Source organism: Phyllopteryx taeniolatus, chromosome 13 (genome assembly GCF_024500385.1).
Source record: "Phyllopteryx taeniolatus isolate TA_2022b chromosome 13, UOR_Ptae_1.2, whole genome shotgun sequence".
Taxonomy (NCBI): Eukaryota; Metazoa; Chordata; class Actinopteri; order Syngnathiformes; family Syngnathidae; genus Phyllopteryx; species Phyllopteryx taeniolatus.
The window spans coordinates 7,260,906-7,285,297 of record NC_084514.1 but is presented as its reverse complement, the minus strand read 5'-3'; the positions used below and the strand labels follow the sequence as shown (position 1 = coordinate 7,285,297).

At 43.0% G+C, this 24,392-nt stretch overlaps 3 protein-coding genes across 8 annotated transcripts; all 3 read right to left on the bottom strand.

Moving 5' to 3' along the window:
* Positions 1 to 32: 32 nt before the first annotated feature.
* On the bottom strand, positions 33 to 1,166 carry LOC133488246 (4-galactosyl-N-acetylglucosaminide 3-alpha-L-fucosyltransferase 9-like). The gene has a single exon (XM_061795880.1). It carries the CDS (start codon positions 1,058 to 1,060, stop codon positions 554 to 556), a length of 507 nt encoding a protein of 168 aa, XP_061651864.1. The 5' UTR covers positions 1,061 to 1,166; the 3' UTR covers positions 33 to 553.
* Positions 1,167 to 4,326: 3,160 nt separating this feature from the next.
* Positions 4,327 to 13,301, bottom strand: LOC133488198 (4-galactosyl-N-acetylglucosaminide 3-alpha-L-fucosyltransferase 9-like). Of its 3 annotated transcripts, none has more exons than XM_061795804.1 (3): positions 12,563 to 13,299; positions 9,647 to 9,797; positions 4,327 to 9,108 (listed from the first exon to the last, which is right to left on the bottom strand). In XM_061795804.1, exon 3 carries the CDS (start codon positions 9,097 to 9,099, stop codon positions 8,020 to 8,022), a length of 1,080 nt encoding a protein of 359 aa, XP_061651788.1. In that variant the 5' UTR covers positions 9,100 to 9,108; positions 9,647 to 9,797; positions 12,563 to 13,299; the 3' UTR covers positions 4,327 to 8,019. The 3 variants fall into 3 exon arrangements, with proteins under 3 accessions (XP_061651788.1, XP_061651789.1, XP_061651787.1); XM_061795805.1 differs by lacking the exon at positions 12,563 to 13,299 and adding an exon at positions 9,966 to 11,512; XM_061795803.1 differs by lacking the exon at positions 9,647 to 9,797 and having other exon boundaries at positions 12,563 to 13,301.
* A 5,254-nt stretch (positions 13,302 to 18,555) lies between these two features.
* Positions 18,556 to 24,200, bottom strand: manea (mannosidase, endo-alpha). 4 transcript variants are annotated; one of them, XM_061794784.1, is made up of 5 exons: positions 24,061 to 24,200; positions 21,706 to 22,246; positions 21,089 to 21,198; positions 20,462 to 20,538; positions 18,556 to 20,365 (listed from the first exon to the last, which is right to left on the bottom strand). In XM_061794784.1, exons 2-5 carry the CDS (start codon positions 22,202 to 22,204, stop codon positions 19,732 to 19,734), a joined length of 1,320 nt encoding a protein of 439 aa, XP_061650768.1. In that variant the 5' UTR covers positions 22,205 to 22,246; positions 24,061 to 24,200; the 3' UTR covers positions 18,556 to 19,731. The 4 variants fall into 4 exon arrangements, with proteins under 4 accessions (XP_061650768.1, XP_061650767.1, XP_061650769.1 ...); XM_061794783.1 differs by having other exon boundaries at positions 23,938 to 24,076; XM_061794785.1 differs by lacking the exon at positions 24,061 to 24,200 and adding an exon at positions 23,957 to 24,058.
* Between the last annotated feature and the right edge of the window lie 192 nt (positions 24,201 to 24,392).

The following is a 24,392-nucleotide window of genomic DNA, read 5'->3' as shown; positions in this document are numbered from 1 at the left end:
GTGGCCAGTTCCATGTCCAAGTCCAATGCCTCCATTTTTTTCTCTTGCCCCTGCATAGTATGCTTCGCTTTCAGTAGTTTCTGACTGATCATAAGAGTGGCAATCTCAGCCTCTCCTCTTAATTGGGCTGAAGAGCAGAGATGGGAGTCAGTCACGTATGTCACAAGCAAGTCACAAGTCATAGCCTTCAAGTCTCAAGCAAGTCCTAAGTCACTGAGGGGTAAAGAAAACCAAGTCAAGTCGAGTCGCCGCTAAATTTCAACCATGTCAAGTCATACAATCTTGTTCCAGTTGCAACATGTACTGGAGTGGTAATAAAATGTTATTTTTTTAACAAATCATAACACTAAAAAAAGTATTCATACCTTGTAAAACTTAAATGAACAAGAACTGAAATTATGATTGATTGAATTCATTTCACTGAATTTGTCACGTGTGGGTAGGAGCTGGAGCAGGCAGAGGCAGATATTCTCATGGGTTTGTGTAGTTGCAGGCCAGGCACATGTGCTCTGTCCAAAACTGCAGCCTCTTCACCTTAAAGTGCCGCCGCCACTCAAAGTATCTTCGGTACATCTCCTCGATCTTGTCCCCTGGTGGAAACCACAGAGCCATAAGGCACTGTGATATCGGCGTCACGGCGGTAGTTGAGTGTCAGGTTGAAGAGGTTATCGAACCCAGCCAGCTGGGGAGAGTGCGTCGGCGACTCTAGATTCATCCAGATCCATTTCTGGAAGGACGGACGGTGGCGCGACGGCAGGTTGGACGAGCCGGAGCGGATGTGACGATGGTAGAGCTTCGGGTGGGTCGTCACGAAGCAGCCATCAATGTCGAACCGCGAGGCGCATATGTTCAGGTCGTCCCTCTTTCTGAAGGGCCAGAGCCAGACCAGCACCGTGGTCAGAGCATCCGGACAAAACCCACACAGGCACAGGGAGAACATGCAAACTCCACACAGGTGAAGCCGGAACCCGGGTCCTCGGGACTGTGAGGCAGATGTGCTAGACGAAAAGGTTTTACACCTACTTTTTAGGGGTGAGCTTTCCAGTGGCACCAACAGCATTGGTTTTACCCCTAATTTTCTTGGGTATGCTCTCCAAGGATAACACTTACGTCCGTCTTCAAATCTGGTAAGTACCTGCACCAGGATTTTAGGGTTCCCATATTGTTCCAATTTAAATAACCTTTGAATGGAAGGTAATACAGAGATTAAACTTGTAGTTTTAGCTCCACTTTTAGTGGTGAGCTTTCCGAGGGTACCACTCGTCCTTCTATTGCACGGGTCGACTAACCACTGTTCTCTCATCTTATAATATAGCGCAGCTTTTTCACAAGAGTTTGCATGTTGGTGGGCACGTTTAGGTCTACCATAGAGTTGCAGCACTCACGTAGCAATAGCCCGTAGGTCTTCCCCTGATACCAAAGACCATGAGAGCACCTTGCCCATGTGTCTGGAAGTTACTTTAAATGGGTCTCCAAAATGCTCTTGTAGCAGAGCCTTTGGTGGTTAGTCAACCACAGACTAAATCCCAGGGCTGGTTTACTGCTCGAGGTAATGCAGTCTTTAAGGCTGAGTGTTCTGTCCTCAATGTTGTGTTGAAAAGCTTTCATAAAGGTTTGATACTGCAATGGACCTCCATCAAAAACTTGCAGATCTCGTAATTTCATTCTGCTTCTCCAACACTGTAATCAAACTCTGATCAGAAGTATTCTCTGTTGTAGGTGCAGCTAGTTCGCCCTGAATGGGAGGAATGGTTTGATGAAGTGCACCTGCTGGGAACACTGACAGACCGGCCCCACTTACGATGGAATGAAGCTCAGTTTGATGACTCGCTTTAGCTTTCACAGCAGCACAGCCTGAAGAGATGCTATCTCTTGTGACCCGTGTCTACGAAGGCTAAATAAGAGTTCATCTCATTTGATTTAGCAGAAATGTGAAAGCCTTTTAATGCCTTTGACACATTCACTCTAGCCACAAACGTGGCCAGTTCCATGTCCAAGGTCAATGCTTCCATTTTTTGTCTCTTGCCCCTGCATAGTATGCTTCTCTTTCAGTAGTTTCTGACTGATCATAAGAGTGGCAGTCTCAGCCTCTCCTCTTAATTGGGCTGAAGAGCAGAGGTGGCAGTAAGTCACATCTGTTACAAGCAAGTCACAAGTCATAACCTTCAAGTATCATGCAAGTCCTAAGTCACAAAGGGGTAAACAAAACCCAAGTCAAGTCGAGTCGCCGCTAAATTTCAACCAAGTCTTTCTGAAGTGCAGTATTTGGCAAGCAACTCGCAAGTCATAAGACTGGCAACTCGAGTCGACTCAAGTCAAGTCAATTGACTCGAGTCCCCCCGTCTCTGCTGAAGAGGTATTGGACACAACCGACGTGCTCACCATTGTACTGTGTTTCTTTGGCTTTCCATTAGATGCATTAGAAACACTGTCACTCGGTCCAATATCCCAGCAGCACTTTTTGGGTTCCACGGGCCTCCAAATGGCTTTTGGTGGGCGTGGACTATTGGTTTTCAAGGTTGAAAAAGTGAAATCCTCCTCGTCAACATATGGTTTTCAAGGGCATCTACCTGTGGGGGGGGGGGACATCCAAAACCTCCAAAATCAAACAGTTCTCTTAAATAAGGCCATGGATGTGAAATATCTTGCTTCTCCGAATCTGTTGCCGTCGTCATTAATGCTCCCTGATTCACGTTCCTCCATATCAATGCTACCCATTGTTTTGCCTTACAAGATCCCGATATCTCAGTTAAACAGGTTCTCCACCTCAGTTGACTTTACCTGGCTCTATTTACTTTTTAAAAAAAAACTTTTTTATGTCGTGTCCTCATCGGTGGAGGCTGAAAAAAGTCGCGAGCCTATTTTGACAATGGAATTGAAAGTACAGATGTCCTATCTGTGCTCAAATGTGAGAGTAAAAGTAAAAATATGTCAGAAAAATAAATACAGTGGCACCTTGACATACGAGTGCCCCAACCTGTAGCGTTACGAGCTGTCGCTGGGTGAGCTTTTTTCTAACCACGTTGTCTATTCTGCCCTCCCTGAGAGTGAAGTTTAAAAGATAGCAAACAGTTTGTTTTTATAAAACAGGCCAAGTGTGCTTTCTTCAGTTTATTGCCACTGCCAGTTGATGTTTAATGTAAAATGAAACATAAAACAAACAGGATTACGTGTTGTGTATTTACCCAGACCACATAACTTTGTCTTATAAACATTCGCTAGTTATTGCTAATACATTGCGAAATGGCAAAGACGAGCTAAAGGAACTAGCATTGAAATTGAGGCATGAAAAATGATTCACATTAGAGCAGCTTAGTTGCTATGGCCTTCTTTATCTTTCAAATCCACTTGTATTACTGTACGAATGCGTGTGTATGTATTATACTGCTCTCTGGTGGCCAAGGCTTGCAAAACAGAAGGAGAAGCACAATGTCCACTGAATTACTGTACAGCAAAAACATTGCAAAAAACGTTTAATTCTCCACATTCGTAATAGTTAAGTTAATACTATTTCTTTTATACATTACAAAACTATAGAGTGCTATTTTTATTTTATTTTTTTTATGAAAAATGGTGGGCTTGAAAGGATTAATGGCATTTCCCTTCATTTCAATGGGCAAAGTTGATTTGAGACGCAAGTGACTTCAGTTAAGAGCGTGGTCAAACTCCTAAATCGAGGTACCACCGTACTCAAGTAAAGTACAGATACCTGACAAATCGACTTAAGTACAGTAATAAAGTATTTGTACTCGGTTATTTCCCACCCCTGCGTGGAGGATCGGGGTGCAAATAGCGGCGTGTTTGCGAGGGTCAGGGCGTAACTAGCAACAGGCGGAGGATTGAGGCGTAACCACAACACGCTCTCCTTGCCATCATCAATCACTTATCTGGACTTTTCCCAAGCTATTTATACCATCCCACACGCATTATATTGCAGTCTGTGTGTGTGTCTGTGTGTACATAAACTACACTTTAGCTGCACTACATCATCTTAAGGCAGCGTTGTTTCAAAGAAGCGTGCAAATACTCCAATGTAAATATACACAACAGACAACATTACACTGACATAACTCCGATCACTCATATCTCAAGTCATTTTTACCTATTGTTATTTGCTTTTTGTATACGCAAAAAAGGGAGAAAATCGATTAAAATCGGTAATCAGATTTTTGTGGGGAAAAACAAAATTGGGAATTTTTTATTTTAAGGCCATCCACCAAGTAAAATATAAAATTTCTATACCTTCCCCCCCCCCCCCCCCCCCCAAAAAATGTCCTACTAAATCCCCCCCATGTGACATTTGTCTAATGACATTGGAGCCACAAAAATGTTTCACTCTTTATTTTTTCTTTGACATTAGTTGACATCTAGCGTTCAAATACAACATTTGGCAAAATACAGTTATTTGGCAAAAATAAAAAAACAACAACTTTGATTTACCCATTTCAATTGGGTTGTAATGGCGAAACACGACACGTACTGATCCCACATACGATGTGTGCATGTTCTTTTAAGGACATCAGAGAGACGGCATCCCTCTGCGATACCGACACATTTGCACACACGGAGGCTGCACACGTTTGGCAAAACAAAACCGAGACAAGCGGGTGAACACGACAAACACACACGAGCGTTAAGTCGTAAAAGCTCGGTAAAAGGTACAGTACCACGACACGTCCATCGAGCTCAGGTGGGACGTGAACACTTGAAAAATATACACAAAACATCCCTTCTCATCCCTCTTGAGTCATATTACGTTTTTTTTTTTTTACAAATTATTTTTACATAAATACAGGTTTCATTATGGCACTCCATGAGAAAAAAAATTGTGCTTTCCAGCAGTGGTGGGCGGATCGATCCAAATACAGATAATATCGATGTTGATATCGATATCGACTGATACCAGTGTGATAAGATGGATATTGCAGTTTTTCATCAAATATAGGCCAATATTTCTTTACAATTACAGATTTCATGGGGTACTTTAGTCATTTACACTTTTATTTATTGAGTGTATTTTCACTAAAGCCAGAAAAGAACTACACTGAAGGGGAGATATATTATTTTTGTATTGAATTTGCAATACAAATATTGTACTTGAAATTTAAAACAACAATTTGTTTACTTTTTTTTTTAACAACATTTGGTGCAGTGATCATTTTGTACACTGTTTTTTTTTTTTCAAATACAGAAAAATAGTGAAACGAAGGGAGAACTTGTATTTTTTGGTATATTTTGTTTATTTTTGTAAACTGTGCTTTTTATGGAATGAAAAGTCGTTTCTATTTAGCTATAAACTTGACCAAAATTCTGCCCCCTAACTAATTCCTAAGCCAAAGGCCAAAAAAATAAAAAAATAAAATCACAAAAACAGTTACAAGTTAAGAAAATTCATTGCAATTTTAGCCATTGAGTGACACATTCGCCTGAATTTTCAGAAAATATGAGAATTGGTATCGTTATCTGTATTGGCAATACTGGCCCTGCATTTATTTGGCATTGAATCGATACCGAATCTTGCAGTATCGCACACCACTACTTTCCAGTGTATGGCAGACAATATAAATTATTTTGCATAAAAGGCTGACTTTGCACAGTACAGATGGAGATCGGTTTATGACCAAGTTCAGTTCTGAATGCGCCGTAGTCTATCGCTCAACAGTAAAGTCAGAATTACAGTTGATACTGTATGAAAAACACCTGTAGGCCATAAATATAAAACAATCAAATGAATGAAAAAAAAACAAAAAAACAGCAACAACAGTAAATACAGCATTAACAACGTGTTCTTACGCGGTGCACTTTTGCTAACTTCGAAATGTCGTTTGTCAGGAGAGTCTTAAAACAAGGAGACCCTGTACTTTCTTTGAAAAGGTAATACCACTTCTAGGGATGGGCATTGTGATCAATTAAGGATGTAGTCTCAAGTCCTTGTCTAAAGAAGTCTAACCGAATAATTGAAATGGGAGTTTAAATAAAAGAAATTGGTTTGCTGTCGAAAGAGAATAACATGATTAAATAGAATTCATGCAGCAGCCAATGTCCCAACTGAGATTCAAAATAACACCTTAACTCTTCTCTCAACTCATCAGTACGGCGCTAATATTAGTCATTCTACACAGAGGATAAAGGATATGTAATTTTTTTTTGTGAAGTGTTATATTAGGCAATTGTACGTTGAGGAACATTGTCCTTAAACTGTTCGACTATTTTCTCACGCACTTGTTCACAAAGAGGTGAACCTGGCCCCATCTTTGCTTGTGAATGGGAATCTCCTTTTATACCCAATCATGGCACCCACATATTCCCAATTAGCCTGTTCACCTGTTCCAAACGGGTGTTTGATGAGCATTCCGCAACTTTCTCAGTCTTTTTTTGCCACCTGTCCCAGCTTTTTGGGAACGAGTTGCAGCCGTAAAATTCCAAGTTAATGATTATTTGCTAAAAACAATCAGGTTTATCAGTTTGAACATGAAATTTTGTAGTGTATTCAATCAAATATAGGTTGAACATGATTTGCAAATCATTGTATTCTGTTTTTATTTGTTTAACACAAAGTCCCAACTTCATTGGAATTGGGGTTGTATAGATATACCTTGTGCATTTCAAACAACCACCTAGCTTAGCCTTTCAGTCTGCTAGCTTAATGCTAAATTATATCTATGTTGTGCTGCTGTAACCTTTCATATTATATATATATATATATATATATATATGTATGTTAAACAGTAGGTGTAAAGACGGGCACACATACAAATTGAGGTCGGGGGCCGACAATCGTAAATGTTATACCTATTTAACATCGGGCCAAATTTGAAAATGTTTTCTTCTCCTGCAAATCAAAGTCAGCAGAGGCCTGACTGTCGGATGTTGCTGAAAGATGATCTTTAATGATTGCCTGTGGTGTGGAATGCGTGAAGTGATGGTTCCTCCCCCTGATCTGCTTGGAAAACGGTCATGGACAACAGTTGCAAATGTTAAAGCTTTTCAACATTTATGATCCCAAATCTTAAAGTGGCGCACATTTGTACGGTCAGTTGGGCCCAATTTGATCATTGAGGTAAAGGGATCTTTCCGGTGCAAAAAAAAAAAAAAAAGTCGTTCATATTTCGTTCACGTGAATGTACAGTACGCACTCAGCAGCCACAACGTTAGACACACCTGTACCATCCAATGTGAGAAATGTACTAAAAAGGGCTTAAATGTAGCCCCCCCCCAAAAAAAAAAAAAAAAAACTCACCAATTCAGGCAAGTTTATGTATTCTGATCATAATTTACGTATTTGAGTGGCCCCACACTCAATCGCCCAAAACTCACTCAGCAGCAACCCCTGAAAAGTTGAAAAAAAAAATGAGCCCTTGACACTAGTTTCACCAACTGGCACAAAATTTGGACTTGGGTGTCATTCAAAATCGGCATTGGTCCAAATATGTGAGAATTGCCGATAAGAAACATTGTTGAATCTGTTAATAAGTAAGACTTCGCGGGGACAAGAGTTGTGTCAAGGACAGATGCTGGAAATTGGTTTGAAGCAGCAAGTTTGGGTGAATTTCCAAGGCTCATACTTTAAAAAACTATACCAGGACTTTGGCCATTTTTTTCTTTTTCTTTTTTTCTTTTGGGGCCTATGCTATCTAACGTGGGCAGAGTCTTTGAGGATTTGCCATGAAAAAGGGGCTATGAGGGCTCATTCGTAGCTGCTGGGAGTTTTTTTCTTTTTTCCAGGAATTCTCCATTAGATATAATTATTCTGTGTATTCTGAATTTGATGTCTTTCAAAATCCAAAAAGTAGAAGGATCGCTGATCGCTGATAAGAAACGCTGTCGAATGTGTTCATAGGCATCGCTTTGCGGGGGACAGGAGAAATGTAAAAATAAGGCTTATCAAAAATTGGCACAGGTTAAAAAAAAATTGGTCACTGAATCAATGTAAAAACCAAATGCGCAAGCTCGGGGGAAGGATTTTGGCAAGTCTGATGAATTAAAGTCATAAAGCCTTCATCGGTGACACAAACTGGCTCAGCCCCAGAACCACTTGTCCAGGTTCTTGACCGTCTTGTACTCCCTGTGCCTGCGCAGGTAGTCGCAGGCCAGGCACGTGTGCTCCGCCCAGAACAGCGCCTTCTTCACCTTAAAGTGCCGCCGCCACTCAAAGTATCTTAGATACATCTCCTCGTTCTTGTCCAGTAGCAGCAGGTAGTCGGCCAGCTCCTTAGGCGACGCAAAGTCATCCACGTGGACGAAGGCGTCCCCCTGGACGAAGTTCTCGTAGTTCTGCCGCGACGGGCCCAGCACCACGGGTACGGTGCCCACGGCCAGCGGGTTGTAGAACTTCTCGGTGATGTAGTCCTTGTGGATGGAGTTCTCGAACGCCAGGTAGAACTTGCAGCTGGCGATGGTGGGGAAGTAGTCCTGGTCCGCGATGTACTCGCCGAACGCCTGGCCGTACGCGTGCACTTCGATGTGCTTGTACAGCTCGTTGTAGTACTTGACACGCACGTGCTCTTGGTTCCAGTTGCTCACGATCCAGCAGATCAGCTTGTTCTTGCTGGGCGGGACGAAGTCGTCCTCGCCCCCGGTGGAAACCACGGAGCCGTAAGGCACTTCGATGTCGGCGTCGCGGCGGTAGTTGAGCGTCAGGTTGAAGATGTTCTCGATGCCAGCCAGCTGGGACGAGTGCGACGGCGACTCCAGGTTCATCCAGATCCACTTCTGGAAGGACGGACGCTGGAGCGGCGGCAGGTTGGACAAGTCGGAACAGATGTCACGATGGTGGATGAGGACGCCGTCCGACTTGTTGTAGAGGTTACGGTCGGCCGTGACGAAACAGCCTTCGATGTTGAACAGCGAGCCGCACACGTTGAGGTCGTACGTCTGTCCGAAGGGCCAGAGCCAGATGAGCACCGTGGTCACGTTGCGGTCGCTCTTGGCGTAGAAGACTCCCTTGACGCGCTCGCTGGACGCAGTGGAGTCCACAGGACCTGACAGCCAGCCGGTGGATGGCTTAAAGTACATCAAAAAGAGAGTCACGAAGCATCCTAGGATGACGGTGCCCAGAAGAAGCGGTCGTAGGATCCGGTGAACGGGTGCCGATGTCATTACGCTGTCCTGAAAGGAGAGCAGAACAAGTCACGGGAAAATGTATTTCCAAATGTACGTCAATTGATTTCAGGAGATACTCGCTTTACGGCGGTCCCGACAGTTTTCCAGGTGATGAACGGTGCGCAACGAGCTACAGTACAGGACTGAGCCCTGTTGCCAACTCCGAAAAAATACAAGCAGTTGACAGAAATTTGGGGGTCCACAGTTCCAATTTTAATAATTTTTGAACAGAAAGTGGCAAGACTAATCCAAGTTTTAGAACCTATGTTTTAGGGCTTAGCTTTCCAACTGTACCAAACAGCGTAGATTTTACCCCTACTTTTATCGGAAAGATACCACCTACCCCCGTCTACAAAACCGGTAAGTACCTGAACCAGGATTTCGGGACTCCACAGATTATTCCAATTTAAGAGGTTCAATTTGTAGTTTTACCTCCACTTTTTAGGGTTGAGCTATTGCACGAGGTGACTAACCGTTGCGGTTACACCCAGCAACTAAGTTCCTCCTCGGGCTTCTCAAGGAAAAAGATCATCCTGATACCTACCTTGTGGATTTGACTCGCAGCTGGAATCCAAGCCAAGCAGACGTTCCTACACGGAATCGTCAGCTACAGGTGGCTGCGCCTTGGCTGTTGTGCAGAATAATAACCACAATCCAACGGGCTGTGTTGTGTCTTGAACAGGTCCTCTTAACGCCTATTCATTTTTTATTGTTTGTTTTGTTTTCAAAGCAAGCACAGAGAGAGAAACGGGGTCATTAAATAAGGGAGAAATTAAATTCAAACTAAATAAAGACATTGAGTGGGATGTGTTTGGAGCTTTGTGCAACAAACATGCATGGGCACAAACAAATCTTCAATTTACCTGTAATGTACACAGACAGCATCAGGTGTAACTCTTTGAGAGCATGTGCGGGAGCATGCTGCCATCTTAAGGCTGGCGGGGAGGTTGCACGTTGGAAATGGAGGCCACACGAGTCCAAGTCAAAGTCACGCTGATAATGATCCGAATCTAATAACTGAATTCCATCAATACAACCTGACATCCTCCGCGATACGCAGACTTTAAACCTTTAAACCTTATTTCAGTGATGTGTGGTTAGGGGGGGGCAGAGCCTCAACTGCATTATGAAGAGTAAAAAAATATAATAAAAATGAAATACAATTATTTTCAACTTTAGTTCTCTGGCCTGTGCTTTATATTGCTTTTTTTAATCCATGATTTCATCATCAAATTGGTTGGTCAGATTGGTAACAAAAAAATAAATCATAATAATTCTTGCAGAATCTCAAAGTTATTACAATTGCACACAATTGGCAATTTTTATTTGCTTTTGCGGGCCACATAAAATGATGTGGTGGGCCACACCTGGCCCCCGGGCTACCTGTTTGGAACGTGCTCTAACCCAAATATTGTCTCATTAACGAGCTGTTTTGCCATGAGGCAGGTGAACAACCAGTTGGTATACAGGATGGTCGTTCACCGCCAACAACAACAACAACCCTAATGTGACCACCCGGGGGTGAAACCCACCAGCGACATAAAGAGGGAGACTCATTTCATTGTCGTCTAAAGCCTGACCATAACCGTAGCTAAACATCTTCTATGTTAAGGTAACTGTTTGGGGCTAGCTTTGTTTTGTCTTGTGCTAAGGTGAACTAATGTTAGCTCGACGCATGCAATCAACTCAAGCGCACACGAACGCCGGGTCGGACAGGCTTCTATCATAATTCGTCAAGTTGGCTAAAACCAACTTTTGACCAGAAGTATTTCCTTTATAGTGCGTAGTAAATTGTTTCGTGGTTCTGACTGATTCTTGTTAGGTTGATGGTAACTTTGTGCTGGGGTTTACAACAAAATGCACTAAAGTATTAGTTCCGCCTTAATATTTGCAGCATTTGTTTTACTCTCCTGTTCAGTGTTTGCTCTTGTTGTGTTGTTGTCGCGTAAGTGGAGGTTGTGCTATGGATAGTGACTCCCTGCTTGTTTTCATTGTGTGGCAAGTGTTTATTTAGTGTGCGTGTTATTGTGTGTTATTTTCTTTTAGATTTCTTTTTTTTTTTTTGCCATGGATGAAGCACCTTTTCACATCCGTTGACATCATCACTGCTCGTCGATTTGGCCATATACGTGTCGCTTTAAAACACACACACACACACACACACTTGCCTCCCTTTCAGCCACGTGTGAAGCAAGCAGATCATTATCAGGCCATATCAATATTCCATTTCAATGCATTCAAATCCTCTTACGGGATCTGAGATATTTTTTCTTTATTTTTTTTAAACTAACATCAGTTGTTTTCATTAATATACATTCATTATTTGTTTTTTTTAGCCATCCAATTTCTAGTTGGATTGCACAATGTGCAGGTTATAAAACAATCTCAAAAGTGATTTTATATATTCCCAATACCACCTTTTTTTTTTTTTTTTTTTTTTTTAAATGATTTTTTTTTATACCCACCAAAGGGTATCTAGTACTTCTTAAAATTAAAATTGCTTCACATTCAGTAAGTAATTAAAAGCCTCTTTTGGAAACAAAGAATATTACACAAAATTGCTCCCTTGTCCAAAAATGTATAATTGATGCAATATGGTAGAAATATAAAAAAAAGAAAAAAAGAAAAAGAAAAAATGGTGAGTCTGGAATGAAACCCATATAACACAAATTGTGTGATTCGATCCAGTAAATAAAAAGGAATTGAAAATGTAGTTTCCATAGCTTTCAATTGGCCAAAGGTAGCCATGCTCGAGCCCCAAAAAGGTACAATTTGATGTGAACAATTATGACTGTATTATAATATTATAATCATTGCGATTTTTAAAGAGCTGAAATTGGACAGTATAAAAATCAAACAAAAACCCCTACCCTTGGGATGTTTCATGACATTTAGATGAACACAGTGGTTAGAAAAAAAAAAAGGGAAGCGAGGTAGACACAAATGGGAAACATATAGAGCCCAGTAGACGGTTAATGCAACAGACACAAAAAGGAGAAATAATCAAGTTGAATCGTCGCCATGGTGACCGTGCTGAGGTCCTGGTAATTAATATGAGGCCGTTGTGACTCATGCAGTCATTTTGTCTCTAATCAGTACCGCTGTGGTGATATATTTGGCCCGTTGCTCGCTTGAGCAGAGAGCGAGGCGAGTCGCACAGCACATCAGCAAAATAAATACATTAATAATAATAATAATAATAAAACAACAAAAACAAAAAGACAAAAGCACTGCTCCCGTACTCCGCAGCGAAACCCGTCACGATCTCACCGACTCACACCTCGCGTACGGAGCTGAAGGTCACTGACGACCGACGCGACGCCGCCGTCACCCGAGCCGCGTTCGGCGCAGTTCGGCCGACCGCTGGAACGCGTGCCAAAAGCGCCCACCAGTCCCGTCAAAAAACGGCGTTTTTCGGAAGGTTTTTTTTTTGTTTGTTTTTGCGTGGATTTGGACTCACCATCTCGAGACACGTTCCGGTCATTCCATGCGCATGACGACGATGTGTTTGGAATCATCCACCGTCGTGTGAGCGTCCCCACATCCGGACCACCCCGCATCCATCACCTCTTCTCCTTTTTTTTTTTTCTGTGCGTGTGCGTGTGCTTGTGCGTGCGCGCGTTGCACCTTGTACAAAACGTGCAATGCGCACTGGATGCTGCAAGCAGGAGCAGAGAATTTAGATGCAAAATAATAATAATCTTCTTCTTCTTTTCCTTTCGGCTTGTCCCGTTAGGGGTCGCCACAGCGCGTCATCCTTTTCCATGAGAGCCTATCTCCTGCATCCTCCTCTCCAACACCAACTGCCATCATGTCTTCCCTCGCGACATCCATCAACCTTCTCTTTGGTCTTCCTCTAGCTCTCTTGCCTGGCAGCTCCATCCTCATCATCCTTCTACCAATATACTCACTCTCTCTCCTCTGGACGTGTCCAAACCATTGAAGTCTGCTCTCTCTAACTTTGTCTCCAAAACATCGAACCTTGGCTGTCCCTCTGATGAGCTCATTTCTAATTTTATCCAACCTGGTCACTCCGAGAGCGAACCTCAACATCTTCATTTCCGCCACCTCCAGCTCTGCTTCCTGTTGTCTCTTCAGTGCCACTGTCTCTAATCAGTACATCATGGCTGGCCTCACCACTGTTTTATAAACTTTGCCCTTCATCCTAGCAGAGACTCTTCTGTCACATAACACACCTGACACCTTCCTCCACCCGTTCCAACCTGCTTGGACCCGTTTCTTCACTTCCTGACCACACTCACCCTTGCTCTGGACGGTTGACCCCAAGTATTTAAAGTCCTCTACCCTTGCCATCTCTTCTCCCTGTAGCCTCATTCTTCCCCCACCACCCCTCTCATTCATGCACATATATTCTGTTTTACTTCGGCTAATCTTCATTCCTCTTCTTTCCAGTGCATGCCTCCATCTTTCTAACTGTTCCTCCAGCTGCTCCCTGCTTTCACTGCAGATCACAATGTCATCTGCAAACATCATGGTCCACGGGGATTCCAGTCTAACCTCATCTGTCAGCCTATCCATCACCACTGCAAAAAGGAAGGGGCTCAGGGCTGATCCCTGATGCAGTCCCACGTCCACCTTAAATTCTTCTGTCACACCGACAGCACACCTCACCGCTGTTCTGCTGCCCTCGTACATGTCCTGTATTATTCTAACATACTTCTCTGCCACTCCAGACTTCCGCATGCAGTACCACAGTTCCTCTCTGGGTACTCTGTCATAGGCTTTCTCTAGATCTACAAAGACACAATGTAGCTCCTTCTGACCTTCTCTGTACTTTTCCATCAACATCCTCAAGGCAAATAATGCATCTGTGGTACTCTTTCTAGGCATGAAACCATACTGTTGCTCGCAAATACTCACTTCTGTCCTGAGTCTAGCCTCCACTACTCTTTCCCATAACTTCATTGTGTGGCTCATCAACTTTATTCCTCTATAGTTGCCACAGCTCTGCACATCACCTTTGTTCTTAAAAATGGGCACCAGTACACTTTTCCTCCATTCCTCAGGCATCTTCTCACGCACTAGAATTCTATTGAACAAGCTGGTCAAAAACTCCACAGCCACCTCTCCTAGATGCTTCCATACCTCCACAGGAATGTCATCAGGACCAACTGCCTTTCCATTTTTCATTCTCTTTAATGCCTTTCTAACTTCCCCCTTACTAATCATTGCCACTTCCTGGTCCACCACACTTGCCTCTTCTACTCTCCCTTCTCTATCATTTTCCTCATTCATCAACTCCTCGAAGTATTCTTTCCATCTAGCTAGCACACTGCTGGCACCAGTCAACATATTTCCATCTCTATCCTTAATCACCCTAACCTGCTGCACATCCTTCCCATCTCTATCCTTCTGTCTGGCCACCCTGTATAGATCCTTTTCTCCTTCTTTAGTGTCCAACCTGCCATACATGTCATCATATGCCTCTGTTTTGCCTTTGCCACCTCTACCTTTGCCCTGTGTCGCATCTCAATGTATTCCTTTCGCCTCTCCTCGGTCCTCTCAGTGTCCCACTTCTTCTTAGCTAACCGTTTTCCTTGTATGATTTCCTGTACTGTGAGGTTCCACCACCAAGTCTCCTTCTCTCCTTTCCTGCCAGAAGATACACCAAGTACTCTCCTGCCTGCTTCTCTGATCACCTTGGCTGCAGTGGTCCAGTCTTCTGGAAGCTCTTCCTGTCCACCGAGAGCCTGTATCACCTCTTCCCGAAAAGCTGCACAACACTCGTCCTGTCTCAGCTTCCACCACATGGTTCTCTTCTCTGCCTTTGTCTTCCTAATTTTCCTCCCCACCACCAGAGTCATCTTACACACCACCATCCTATGCTGTCTAGCCACACTCTCCCCTACCACTACCTTACAGTTGGTAACCTCCTTCAGATTACATCGTCTGCACAAGATGTAATCCACCTGTGTGCTTCTACCTCCGCTCTTGTAGGTCACCCTATGTTCGTGCCTCTTCTGGAAAAAAGTGTTCACTACAGCCATTTGCATCCTTGTTGCAAAGTCTACCACCATCTGTCCCTCCAAGTTCCTTTCCTGGATACCGTACTTACCCATCACTTCTTCATCACCCTTATTACCTTCACCAACATGTCCATTACAATCTGCACCAATTACGACTCTCTCTCTGTCTGGGATGCTCAGAACTACATCGTCTAGCTCCTTCCAGAATTTCTCTTTCACCTCTAGGTCACATCCTACCTGTGGGGCATAGCCACTAATCACATTACACATAACACCCTCAATTTCAAATTTCAGCCTCATCACTCGATCAGATACTCTTTTCACCTCCAAGACATTCTTAGCCAACTCTTCTTTTAAAATAACCCCGACTCAATTTCTCTTCCCATCTACACCATGGTAAAATAATTTAAACCCTCCCCTAAACTTCTAGCCTTACTGCCTTTCCACCTGGTCTCCTGGACACACAATATATCAACCTTTCTCCTAATCATCATGTCAACCAACTCCCGAGATTTTCCTGTCATAGTCCCAACATTCAAAGTCCCCACATTCAGTTCTAGGCTCTGTGTTTTCCTCTTCTCTTTCTGCCGAAGAACCCGCTTTCCACCTCTTCTTCTTCTTCTTTGACTTCGACTTCGACCCACAGTAGCTGAATTTCCAACAGCGCCCTGCAGGTTGACGGCGCCGGTGGCGGACGTTGTTAACCCGGGCCACGACCGATCCGGTATGGAATTCTTTGGATGAACGCTCATATTTGTTTGGCAAGGTTTTAAGCCGGATGCCCTTCCTGACGCAACCCTCTGCATTTATCCGGGCTTGGGACCGGCCTACAGTTTGCACTGACTTGTGCCCCCCATAGGGCTGCATGCAAAATAATAATAATAATGATAATAATGAAAGAAATTCGCGTGCATGTGTGTGTGCACCGTGCTGCTAAGTTGTTCCGTTTATCGCCACTGCGGGGCGCCACTGTGCGCCTGTGATGTGATGTGCAGGCTCGCCACTTTGTTGTTTATCGCCACTGAGGGCCTCCACTGTGCGCACGTGTGTGTGGACATAAATTCACACACTCTTGTTCAAATTATTATTATTATTATTTATTTATTTTTTTTGCAACCAAAAAAAAGAACAAAAGAATGTAACTGAGATAAATCATTTGCAATTTTTTTTTTTTACACTATTACCAGACCTTTAACCCATTCCGGCCAGTAAAAAATAAAAATAAAAATCAGAATTGGTGTCACAGAAATGGAATCATTAGGAGTAAATCAAAATACAAAACTTAAAAATACTAGCAGAAACGGGTTCCTGGCCTTTTTTTTTTTTTATTTATAATTTTTTTTTGTAAACTTTTTGAGAATGTGCTTCCCATTAAGCTTTTCAGGAGGGGAAATAAAAATAAACAACTGAGATAATGTGGTTGCACAAGTGTGCACACCCTCTCATAATTGGAATGTGGCTGTGTACAGAATTTGCCATTTACATTCAAACCCGTTTAAATAGGAGTCAGCGCACACCTGCCACCATTTAAAGTGCCTCGGAATGACCCCAAATAATGTTCAGATGTTCTAGTAGGCTTTTCCTGACATACTGTTTCTTTCAAGCAGAAGCCTGAAGTTTTTGTGCTAAAATTGACCGCTATTAGATGTTCATAATTCCCTCTAACTTGACTAAAGCACCAGTTCCAGCTGAAGACAAACAGCCCCAAAGCATGATGACATTAGCAGTTAATATGTACTGTGTGTGTATGTGTTCGTATGGAAGTGTTTGTGTTTATATGTGTGGATTTTTCTATTTCCTTGTTATTCCCATTGTCTGCTTTTATCTCTATAAAGCACTTTACATTAAAGCTGCTCTGTTGGATACATATGAAATATGCAAGTATATGATCGACCCGTGCTGTTTTGACATATAATCTCTGCAATAATAAAAGGTATATCAGGTCATGGTTGCTGATGAGCTGTTCGTACGTTGCGGTAAACGCCAGTGTGTGTGTGTGTTTTTTTTTTTGTGCTTTTCTGTCACATCTGATTCTCAGTGAGAAGGAACAAATAATAACTGCAGAGCTAGTGTTAGTCAGGACGGTTCTCAGTATACTGCCAAAGAGAAAAATAAAATAAAAAAACAACAACAAAACAGGGGAGACTCAATTTACAGTGCCCAGATTAGAATCAATATTTTGGATATGTGATGGACAGGACTGTATTCAGACTGAGGCCATGAACAGACAAACTTTTCTTAATTGTTCCACTTGGTAGTAGAGTTTATGGCAGTAGGATAAAAAAAATAAGAATACATTTAAAAAAAAAAAAAGGCTAGATTACATTGTTGACGACTAGTGCTGCTGTCCTCTGGTGGCCAAAATTTCAACATACAATGTTTTTTTGTTTTGTTTTGTTTTGTTTTCCTGGGGTGTGTTGGTCAAATTATTTGAGGATGAAGAAAACCAGATGACACAAGAGATTTGTCCCACAATATTGCTTCAGTCTTCCTAAACCCAAAATGCACATTTTGGGGATTTTCCCTGCCTGTGTTTCCTTGGCACTGTGTAAAACGATGTGATTCAGCAGTTTTCCCTAACGGAACTTGAACCCTTCTTTTTTAAAAAAAAAATAAAAAAAATCACTTGTTTTTTCTTGAACATTCATCATTGGAACGAGTTTGTTCAAAATAGACACCTTTGTCCACTCCAAGTCCCGCATCGGGTCGGCTATTTTTGGACACCCCTGCTCTAAATGTTCATATACTGTGATAATAAAGAAATTAAGACTGTGGGAGCCACACACATGACTTGGCGCCAACTGGCCGACTGCTTATGTCACAGTGTTGAGGAACTCCTCCCAATTATTCTGCTATGATTGATCACATCTCTCACTCTGTGCTTCTTTTTCTGACTTTTATGTAACAACATTCCACCTCTATTCTGCTAGAATATTGCTCGCATCTCTCAGTGGTTCTTTGGCCAATGTGCTACACAACGCAGGCTTGAAAAAGGAGGACACAGTGGGAGCGTGATAGCAGTGTGGCAAACTACAGCCTGAAAAAGAAGCACAGAGAGTGGCAAAGCGTGACAGCAGTGTGCTACATTTAAGTCTGAAAATGGAACACAAAGAGTGAGTGTGTCACAGCAGTGCTGCACAAACCCTATATAAAAAAAATAATAATAATAAAATAAAATATATATGTATATATATATATATATAAAGCCCAAAATGAGCATCACAGCAGTGTGGTCCTCAAAAACATGGGGAAAAAAATAAAACAAATAACAGCAATGTGCCCCCCACCCCAAAAAAAAAAACCTAATTGACAGCAGTGTGCCTCACAGCAGAACTGGCTAACTGAACAGCATGTCTAAGAGTTGACATAATTACAAAAACATTGTTGGCTAACTTATTATAGCTCACCACCGCTAGAATGTATTGTCGTGCGCCCACAAGTGCTCAAGGATAGACACGGCTGCCGGTGCACTTTCATTTGCTTTATTGAACTAACAGTAACAAAATAAAGACATAAGGACAGTCATACACTAGCTGCTACTGCCACAACTGACCTAACGCGCAGACTGGCTAGCTGAGCTAACATTTCCTCCATTATTGGCTGAAGAAATCATCCATTCATTGTTTTTGTGCTGAGGCAAAAGCAGTAAAAATATTACTTTGGTGTATTCTTGTGGAATCTTGATGTTAGGTTTAATTCATTGATGGTGTTTTTTTTGTCTGCGTTTGAGATGTACGGTTTTGTTAGCAGTCCTTGAATGCACCTCAGGGGACGTTTTGAGTCTATACCCACATAAATGTTTCATCGCCTCATCATATTATGATATATACACAACAAATTGATGGATAACTACTTTTGAAATCAGAAGTATCATTCAACTATTGTTGAAGTTACTGGTTAAAGGTGTTTGGTACCAAAACAAATTATTGCAATACCTCAACATTATTATTTATTACATATTATAATATTGTATTTTGGTACAGATTTGAGCAAGAATCATTGAAGTTTATGGCCATGATTTGCTTTCGTGGGGCGCATAAAATGATGGGGCGGGCCGGATCTGGCCCCCGGGCTATGAGTTTAACACCTGTGATCTAAGGGACACTGAAAGTGAAAGTATGTTTTTGCTTCTCTCCACATGCAGCTACTAATTGCCTGTGTAGTCTATTTGTCATTAAAATGTACCTGTATTCCCTACCTTAGTGTGTAAATCCCAAAAGGGGAGTTTAATGACTTGTACTGTTTATCTGTTAAGTGCTAGTAAGCGTGTGATGTCACATCAGTTAGTGCTAGTGCGTTATTTAGGCTAGAATGGTAGCTAATAATACTGATGTTTGTGTTGAATAATTTAACTAGTGAATGCAGTTGTTTATCTACCATGGCTTCATGTTTGTGTACATGCTAGATGCACGGTGTTGATGCTTTATGATCCTCTCCGTTTGAAGTGCTTTACACCCAATTTGTGGCATCTATACGCAATTGCAAACCCCTTTTAGTGGGGGCGTAATTACCTGCAGACTTTAGCTATTCACAGCAGGGCTCGAGTCCTATTGCCAGCGGAAAGCTGACAGGAAGCGATTTCAAACACAACCTATGTAAAGTTGGCCATTTGCATATTGTTGTGAGTCAAATCCCGGTCAGGTTATTCCCGCCGTCTCCTGCGCTCGCCATCGAATATTGCGGCCCACTTGCGCGTAATTTCCAAGTAGATGGCAGGCTTGTTGGGCAAATAGTCCAGATAGAGCGTCGGGCCGCTTTTGGGCACGGCCATCTCGATCTGCGTGCCCTCGTGCCACTCGTTGAAGGATGTGACAGAGACCAAGTCGGGCTTGGCCTCCAGCGCGGCGCTCAGCGAGGTCTCGTAGTACTTGCCGTTGATGCGGTTCCTGGTGTTCTGGAAGTTCCACGGGCGCACGCTGGTGTCCACGTAGCCCGGCCCCACGCTGGGGACGAAGAGAAGGCCGTTGTCATCGCAGAAGGACCGGACTGCATGCCAGTTGCGCAACGTGGCGCCGTAGGTGAAGCCGTTTGTGGCGAAGTAGGTGTAGACGCCGTCAAACCCGGCGCTCACCACCTCGCGTTGCTGCCGCTCTTCTACCAGCAGAGCCAAGAAGATGGCGTCGTAGGGCGTGTCACGGATGCTGCCGCTCTCTGTGTGCCGCAGCAGCCGGGCCCACTGCTCCGTGTTCAGCAGGTACGAGTCGTACACGTAGAAGAGGGGAAGGTGCTTACCCGTGTCGGTGCGGTACCGGAAGAAGGCCGGGTGCTCGCCGTAACTGAGGAGGGCAGGTCAGCCCAGAATGCATTGCATTTAGTCTTCAAGAGGTTCCACCTGACGGGCCAACGTGTCGGGAAAAGATCGTTTGACTTACTTGTCAATGATGTATTTGATGTTGGCGTACATGTTGACTTCGTCTCTTCCTTTGTAGGGCTCAATGTGGAACGCAACCTGTGGACAAATACGTCACATTACGTTTGCTTATTTTGAATGTCAGTAGAGACAAGAGCATGTGCCTCATTTTCATCCAGACTTGCTAAACTGTAGTTTATCTAAGAAGTAATTTATGTAGTTTTTGTGTAAATTAACTAGGGTTTTAAAGGGGTGGAAAATTTCCAGTTAATCTACGGTTTTTGGAAAATTTACGTTAGAAGCTAGACTGGGGAATTTTGATTCCAAATTGGAAGGATGAATAGAAAGGTATTATATTCAAGTATACAGTCAATTTAAACATTTGGACAGACAATGGGCTCTTCATATTCACCTGTACTTGCATAAAATCTCGTTATATTTATCAGGATTATGCCAAAACTTCACCACAACTGTATTTAAGTTCCCAGTTAAGAGCTAACCTTAAATGTTGTAAATCCCTGGTTAATTCCCATATCAAGTTTCCAACAACGGAATTATGCTACCCTAAAATCAACTAACGAACAAACCAAACAACACAAACATGAGCTGGCAAAACAACAAGCAAATGGCATTGCTGCCATGTCGTCACCTTAATGTAGTAGCGCTGTGCCACATCCAGTAGCAGAGGCACGATGTCGTCTACCGGCTCGCCGTTGTCATCCTTGGTGCGAGGCGGGTACCAGGAAACGGCGACGACACCTGGAGGTACGTGAAATAGCTCAGAAACACGCCCACACGTTAGCCCGGTGAACAATGAAAGTCTAGTCTGCTAGTCATTGTCCTGGACGATATGCTATTTACGTTAGCGCCTGCTTGAGAAAGTCAGCTAATATACGTAGCACTGACGTCGGCCTTAGGAAGCCATGTTTGACTCTGACAAGCAGCAGCCGAAAAGTGTGTATTTCCCCGTTTCATTAACGTTTCAGCAAGATCTGTTTTGCGTCTGCTCGGCTGGCCAATCCATGCGTGTTGTGTTGGCGGGAATTTACCGGTCTTATGTCTGGATCAGACTACAAGACAAATGTAGTCTTTCACAATGGGACTATGTCAAGACTACTGCCATAAAATCTTCGCCGTCACCCCCGTGGCAACACTACAGTACATTTATTAGGATACTACCGTATCCCGTCTTTTACGATGACGCAGAGGCTGCACAATTGTGCACAGATAACGAAGTTGCGTGTTACATCACGCTTTGCCTTTTACCAATGGCAGCTGTACGCAGCTGCTGCATGTGCGCCTCCATGACAGCCGGGTCCCTGGAGCTGTAAGCCCCAAGCGCCGGGTAGAAGTTGGCCCCGATGTCATTAGGTGGGCTGTGCCTGTCTTGTGGATACCTCTCAGCCACCTTGGGGTCCCAGTGGGGCAGCTGTGGGTGGTCCCAGTGGATGTACTTGCTGTCAAAGCTTGGATTGCCATACCAGATGTAGTAAAAGGCGTGGAGGAAGTAGTTCGGCGGGGGGAACTTCCTCAGCACGGCCGCTAATTTGCCATCCTCGCCCGACAGGGCGGCTTCGCTAATCCCGGGCCGCTCGAGTCGGACAGTGGTCCCCTCCACGTCGTCCTTCCGTTGGAGGGAGGGCTCCTTCCCGTCGGTGAACGGCATGTCCTCTGGGGCGAGTGACTTAAGCGCTACGGTCACGATGAGCATGAGCAGGACCAGAGCCAGCAAGGCCACGCAGGATTTACGGCGGAACCGGGCCATTCTTCACCCAGTGCTCCGCGGTTCATTGTGGAGACAGCAAATCTGGGAGAAAAAGAGAAAGGAGCAGTGTGACATCACATTTATGCTGAACAGTTATTCGTGAGAAATGTGTACCGACCTCTACCACAAATAGCAAAAATAAAAAAATAAACAACGTGAGTAACTCATAATTGCTTATCTTAACCCTCAGGCCTTGTTCAATTTTACTAATCTGGCTTGTTTGTGGCAATTTTTAGCCATGTACAGACATTGTCTGTCATTTGAAAGAATGTTTACGTGTATTGCTTCTTTTTCTGGATAAAGTTTTTAACATAAATTCTTGTCATTAATCGTCGCTGTCAAGCGGAACTGCTGTATCTGCAAATATGGTCAATTTCATATTTTTTTCACAAATTCATACTATTGGTCTGTCCCCACGTCATTTGCGATCGTTACACATTATATATATATTAAAGCGTTGGAAACCGCTTGGGAACACGCTTGAGAACCAATCTGCTAAATGTCTTGTATTGTCTGAGAAGTGTAAGCTCCGCCTTTTCACTCAACTCTGCAGGAGCCGTGCGGAATTTCATCACCTCAAGATTGAAAGTCTGGATGTTTTTTTTTAGACAGTAAAGAGTGAACATAGTTAGGTTAGATACGTTTGAGTATGTTTGTTTTATTAAAATGGATTGCTGTAATGCTTCGGTGCAGAAAGAAGCGGTCAGCCCCGAAGGTAAGTTCATGCAGATTCGTTAATGCCTATTAGACAGCGCATCGTTGTTTTGTTTTATTTAACTTATTAATCAGTCATGGGTCTAAGACCTTTTGAAAACAGTTGGATGATGATGTAACCACAGTTGTATGTTGTTGTTGTTTTTTAAGTATAAAAGGTTTTGTGTATGATGGGGGTCAAAGTGAGTGCAGACAGGCGCGTTCAAAGACAGCGTATTAAATTAGCGATTGAACATGGTTGTGGGGTGTTGTGTTGATTTTGGTGCGCAATGGCACATAATCGCAAAACAGTATGAAGTATAATACTAATTTAATGCTTTGCTAACACAAAGATTATTTTTTTTTAATCTCCTGAAAAGTAGTGATTTTGGATGTGAGGATTCCACCAGAGAGTGATGAAATATAAAATAACCATTTCACATTTTTAACCATTCAAATTCCACCTTGTTTGCACAATACGCAGATTATAGGATTTATTTCGGTGGCTTGGTGATGAAATACTGCATCCACCACCAGTGACAATGCAATGGAATTCCTTTTGGTGCGAGCTATAAACGTACCCACTGGTTATAAACCCACAAAAGCCGGGCTCGCCATTGGTCAAGCAGTATGAGACTAATCCACCACTAAAACAACCCACTTTAACCATTGCCGGAAACGTCTTTAAAACTGTATATAGTTATTGATCGTTGGGGTATTGTAATGAAAGCATATCACAGACATGATTTTAAGATACATGGGAACTGTTTTAAATTGTGGGAAAAAAAAACACAAAAGCCGCACTAGAGGACAACATTCATAGCTAGCGTAAAACACTTCGGAATGTTATTCACTAAACTATAAATTTACCGACCCAACGACCCCCACATAGGTCTGCTAATTATAATAACAGCGAGCTAACGCCTAATTGTTGCTAACTTAGCGTCAACTCTTGCCTGCATTTATGAACTTTGGACTAGTGACCACAGCCGACAGACAACTGTGAAGCCACCATGTTCTGCTGGCCTCCCTCCACCCACCTCACTCCTTCTGGCGTACCTCTTGACCGGACATACTTCAAAAATAGTACATTTCATCGCTCATTACAGTCATTTCTTGCTAGGACAGCTGGAGACGTTGAGCAAACGCTGCCCTTTTCTCACCTTCGGTCAGTCCGCTTGGAAAGCATCCCAGATATGTACGAGTACAGGATGTGAATGGGGAGTGCGAAATGAGGCATCCAAGTTGTATAGGATCAGGGCGGTTGAAGCTACTTCCGGTACGGAGATGTGAACACTGCCTTCCTTGTCCCGCGAATATATATATATATATATATCATATATTAAAATATTAAGATACATGTGCTTTCCATGAATAGACATTTAAAAAACGATTAGACCACTGTTATATCTTCAATTTATTGGTCATTTGAATGACTGGAACCACTAACGGTATATTACCTGAATACAATGAACGTGACAAAAATGCAGCTGAT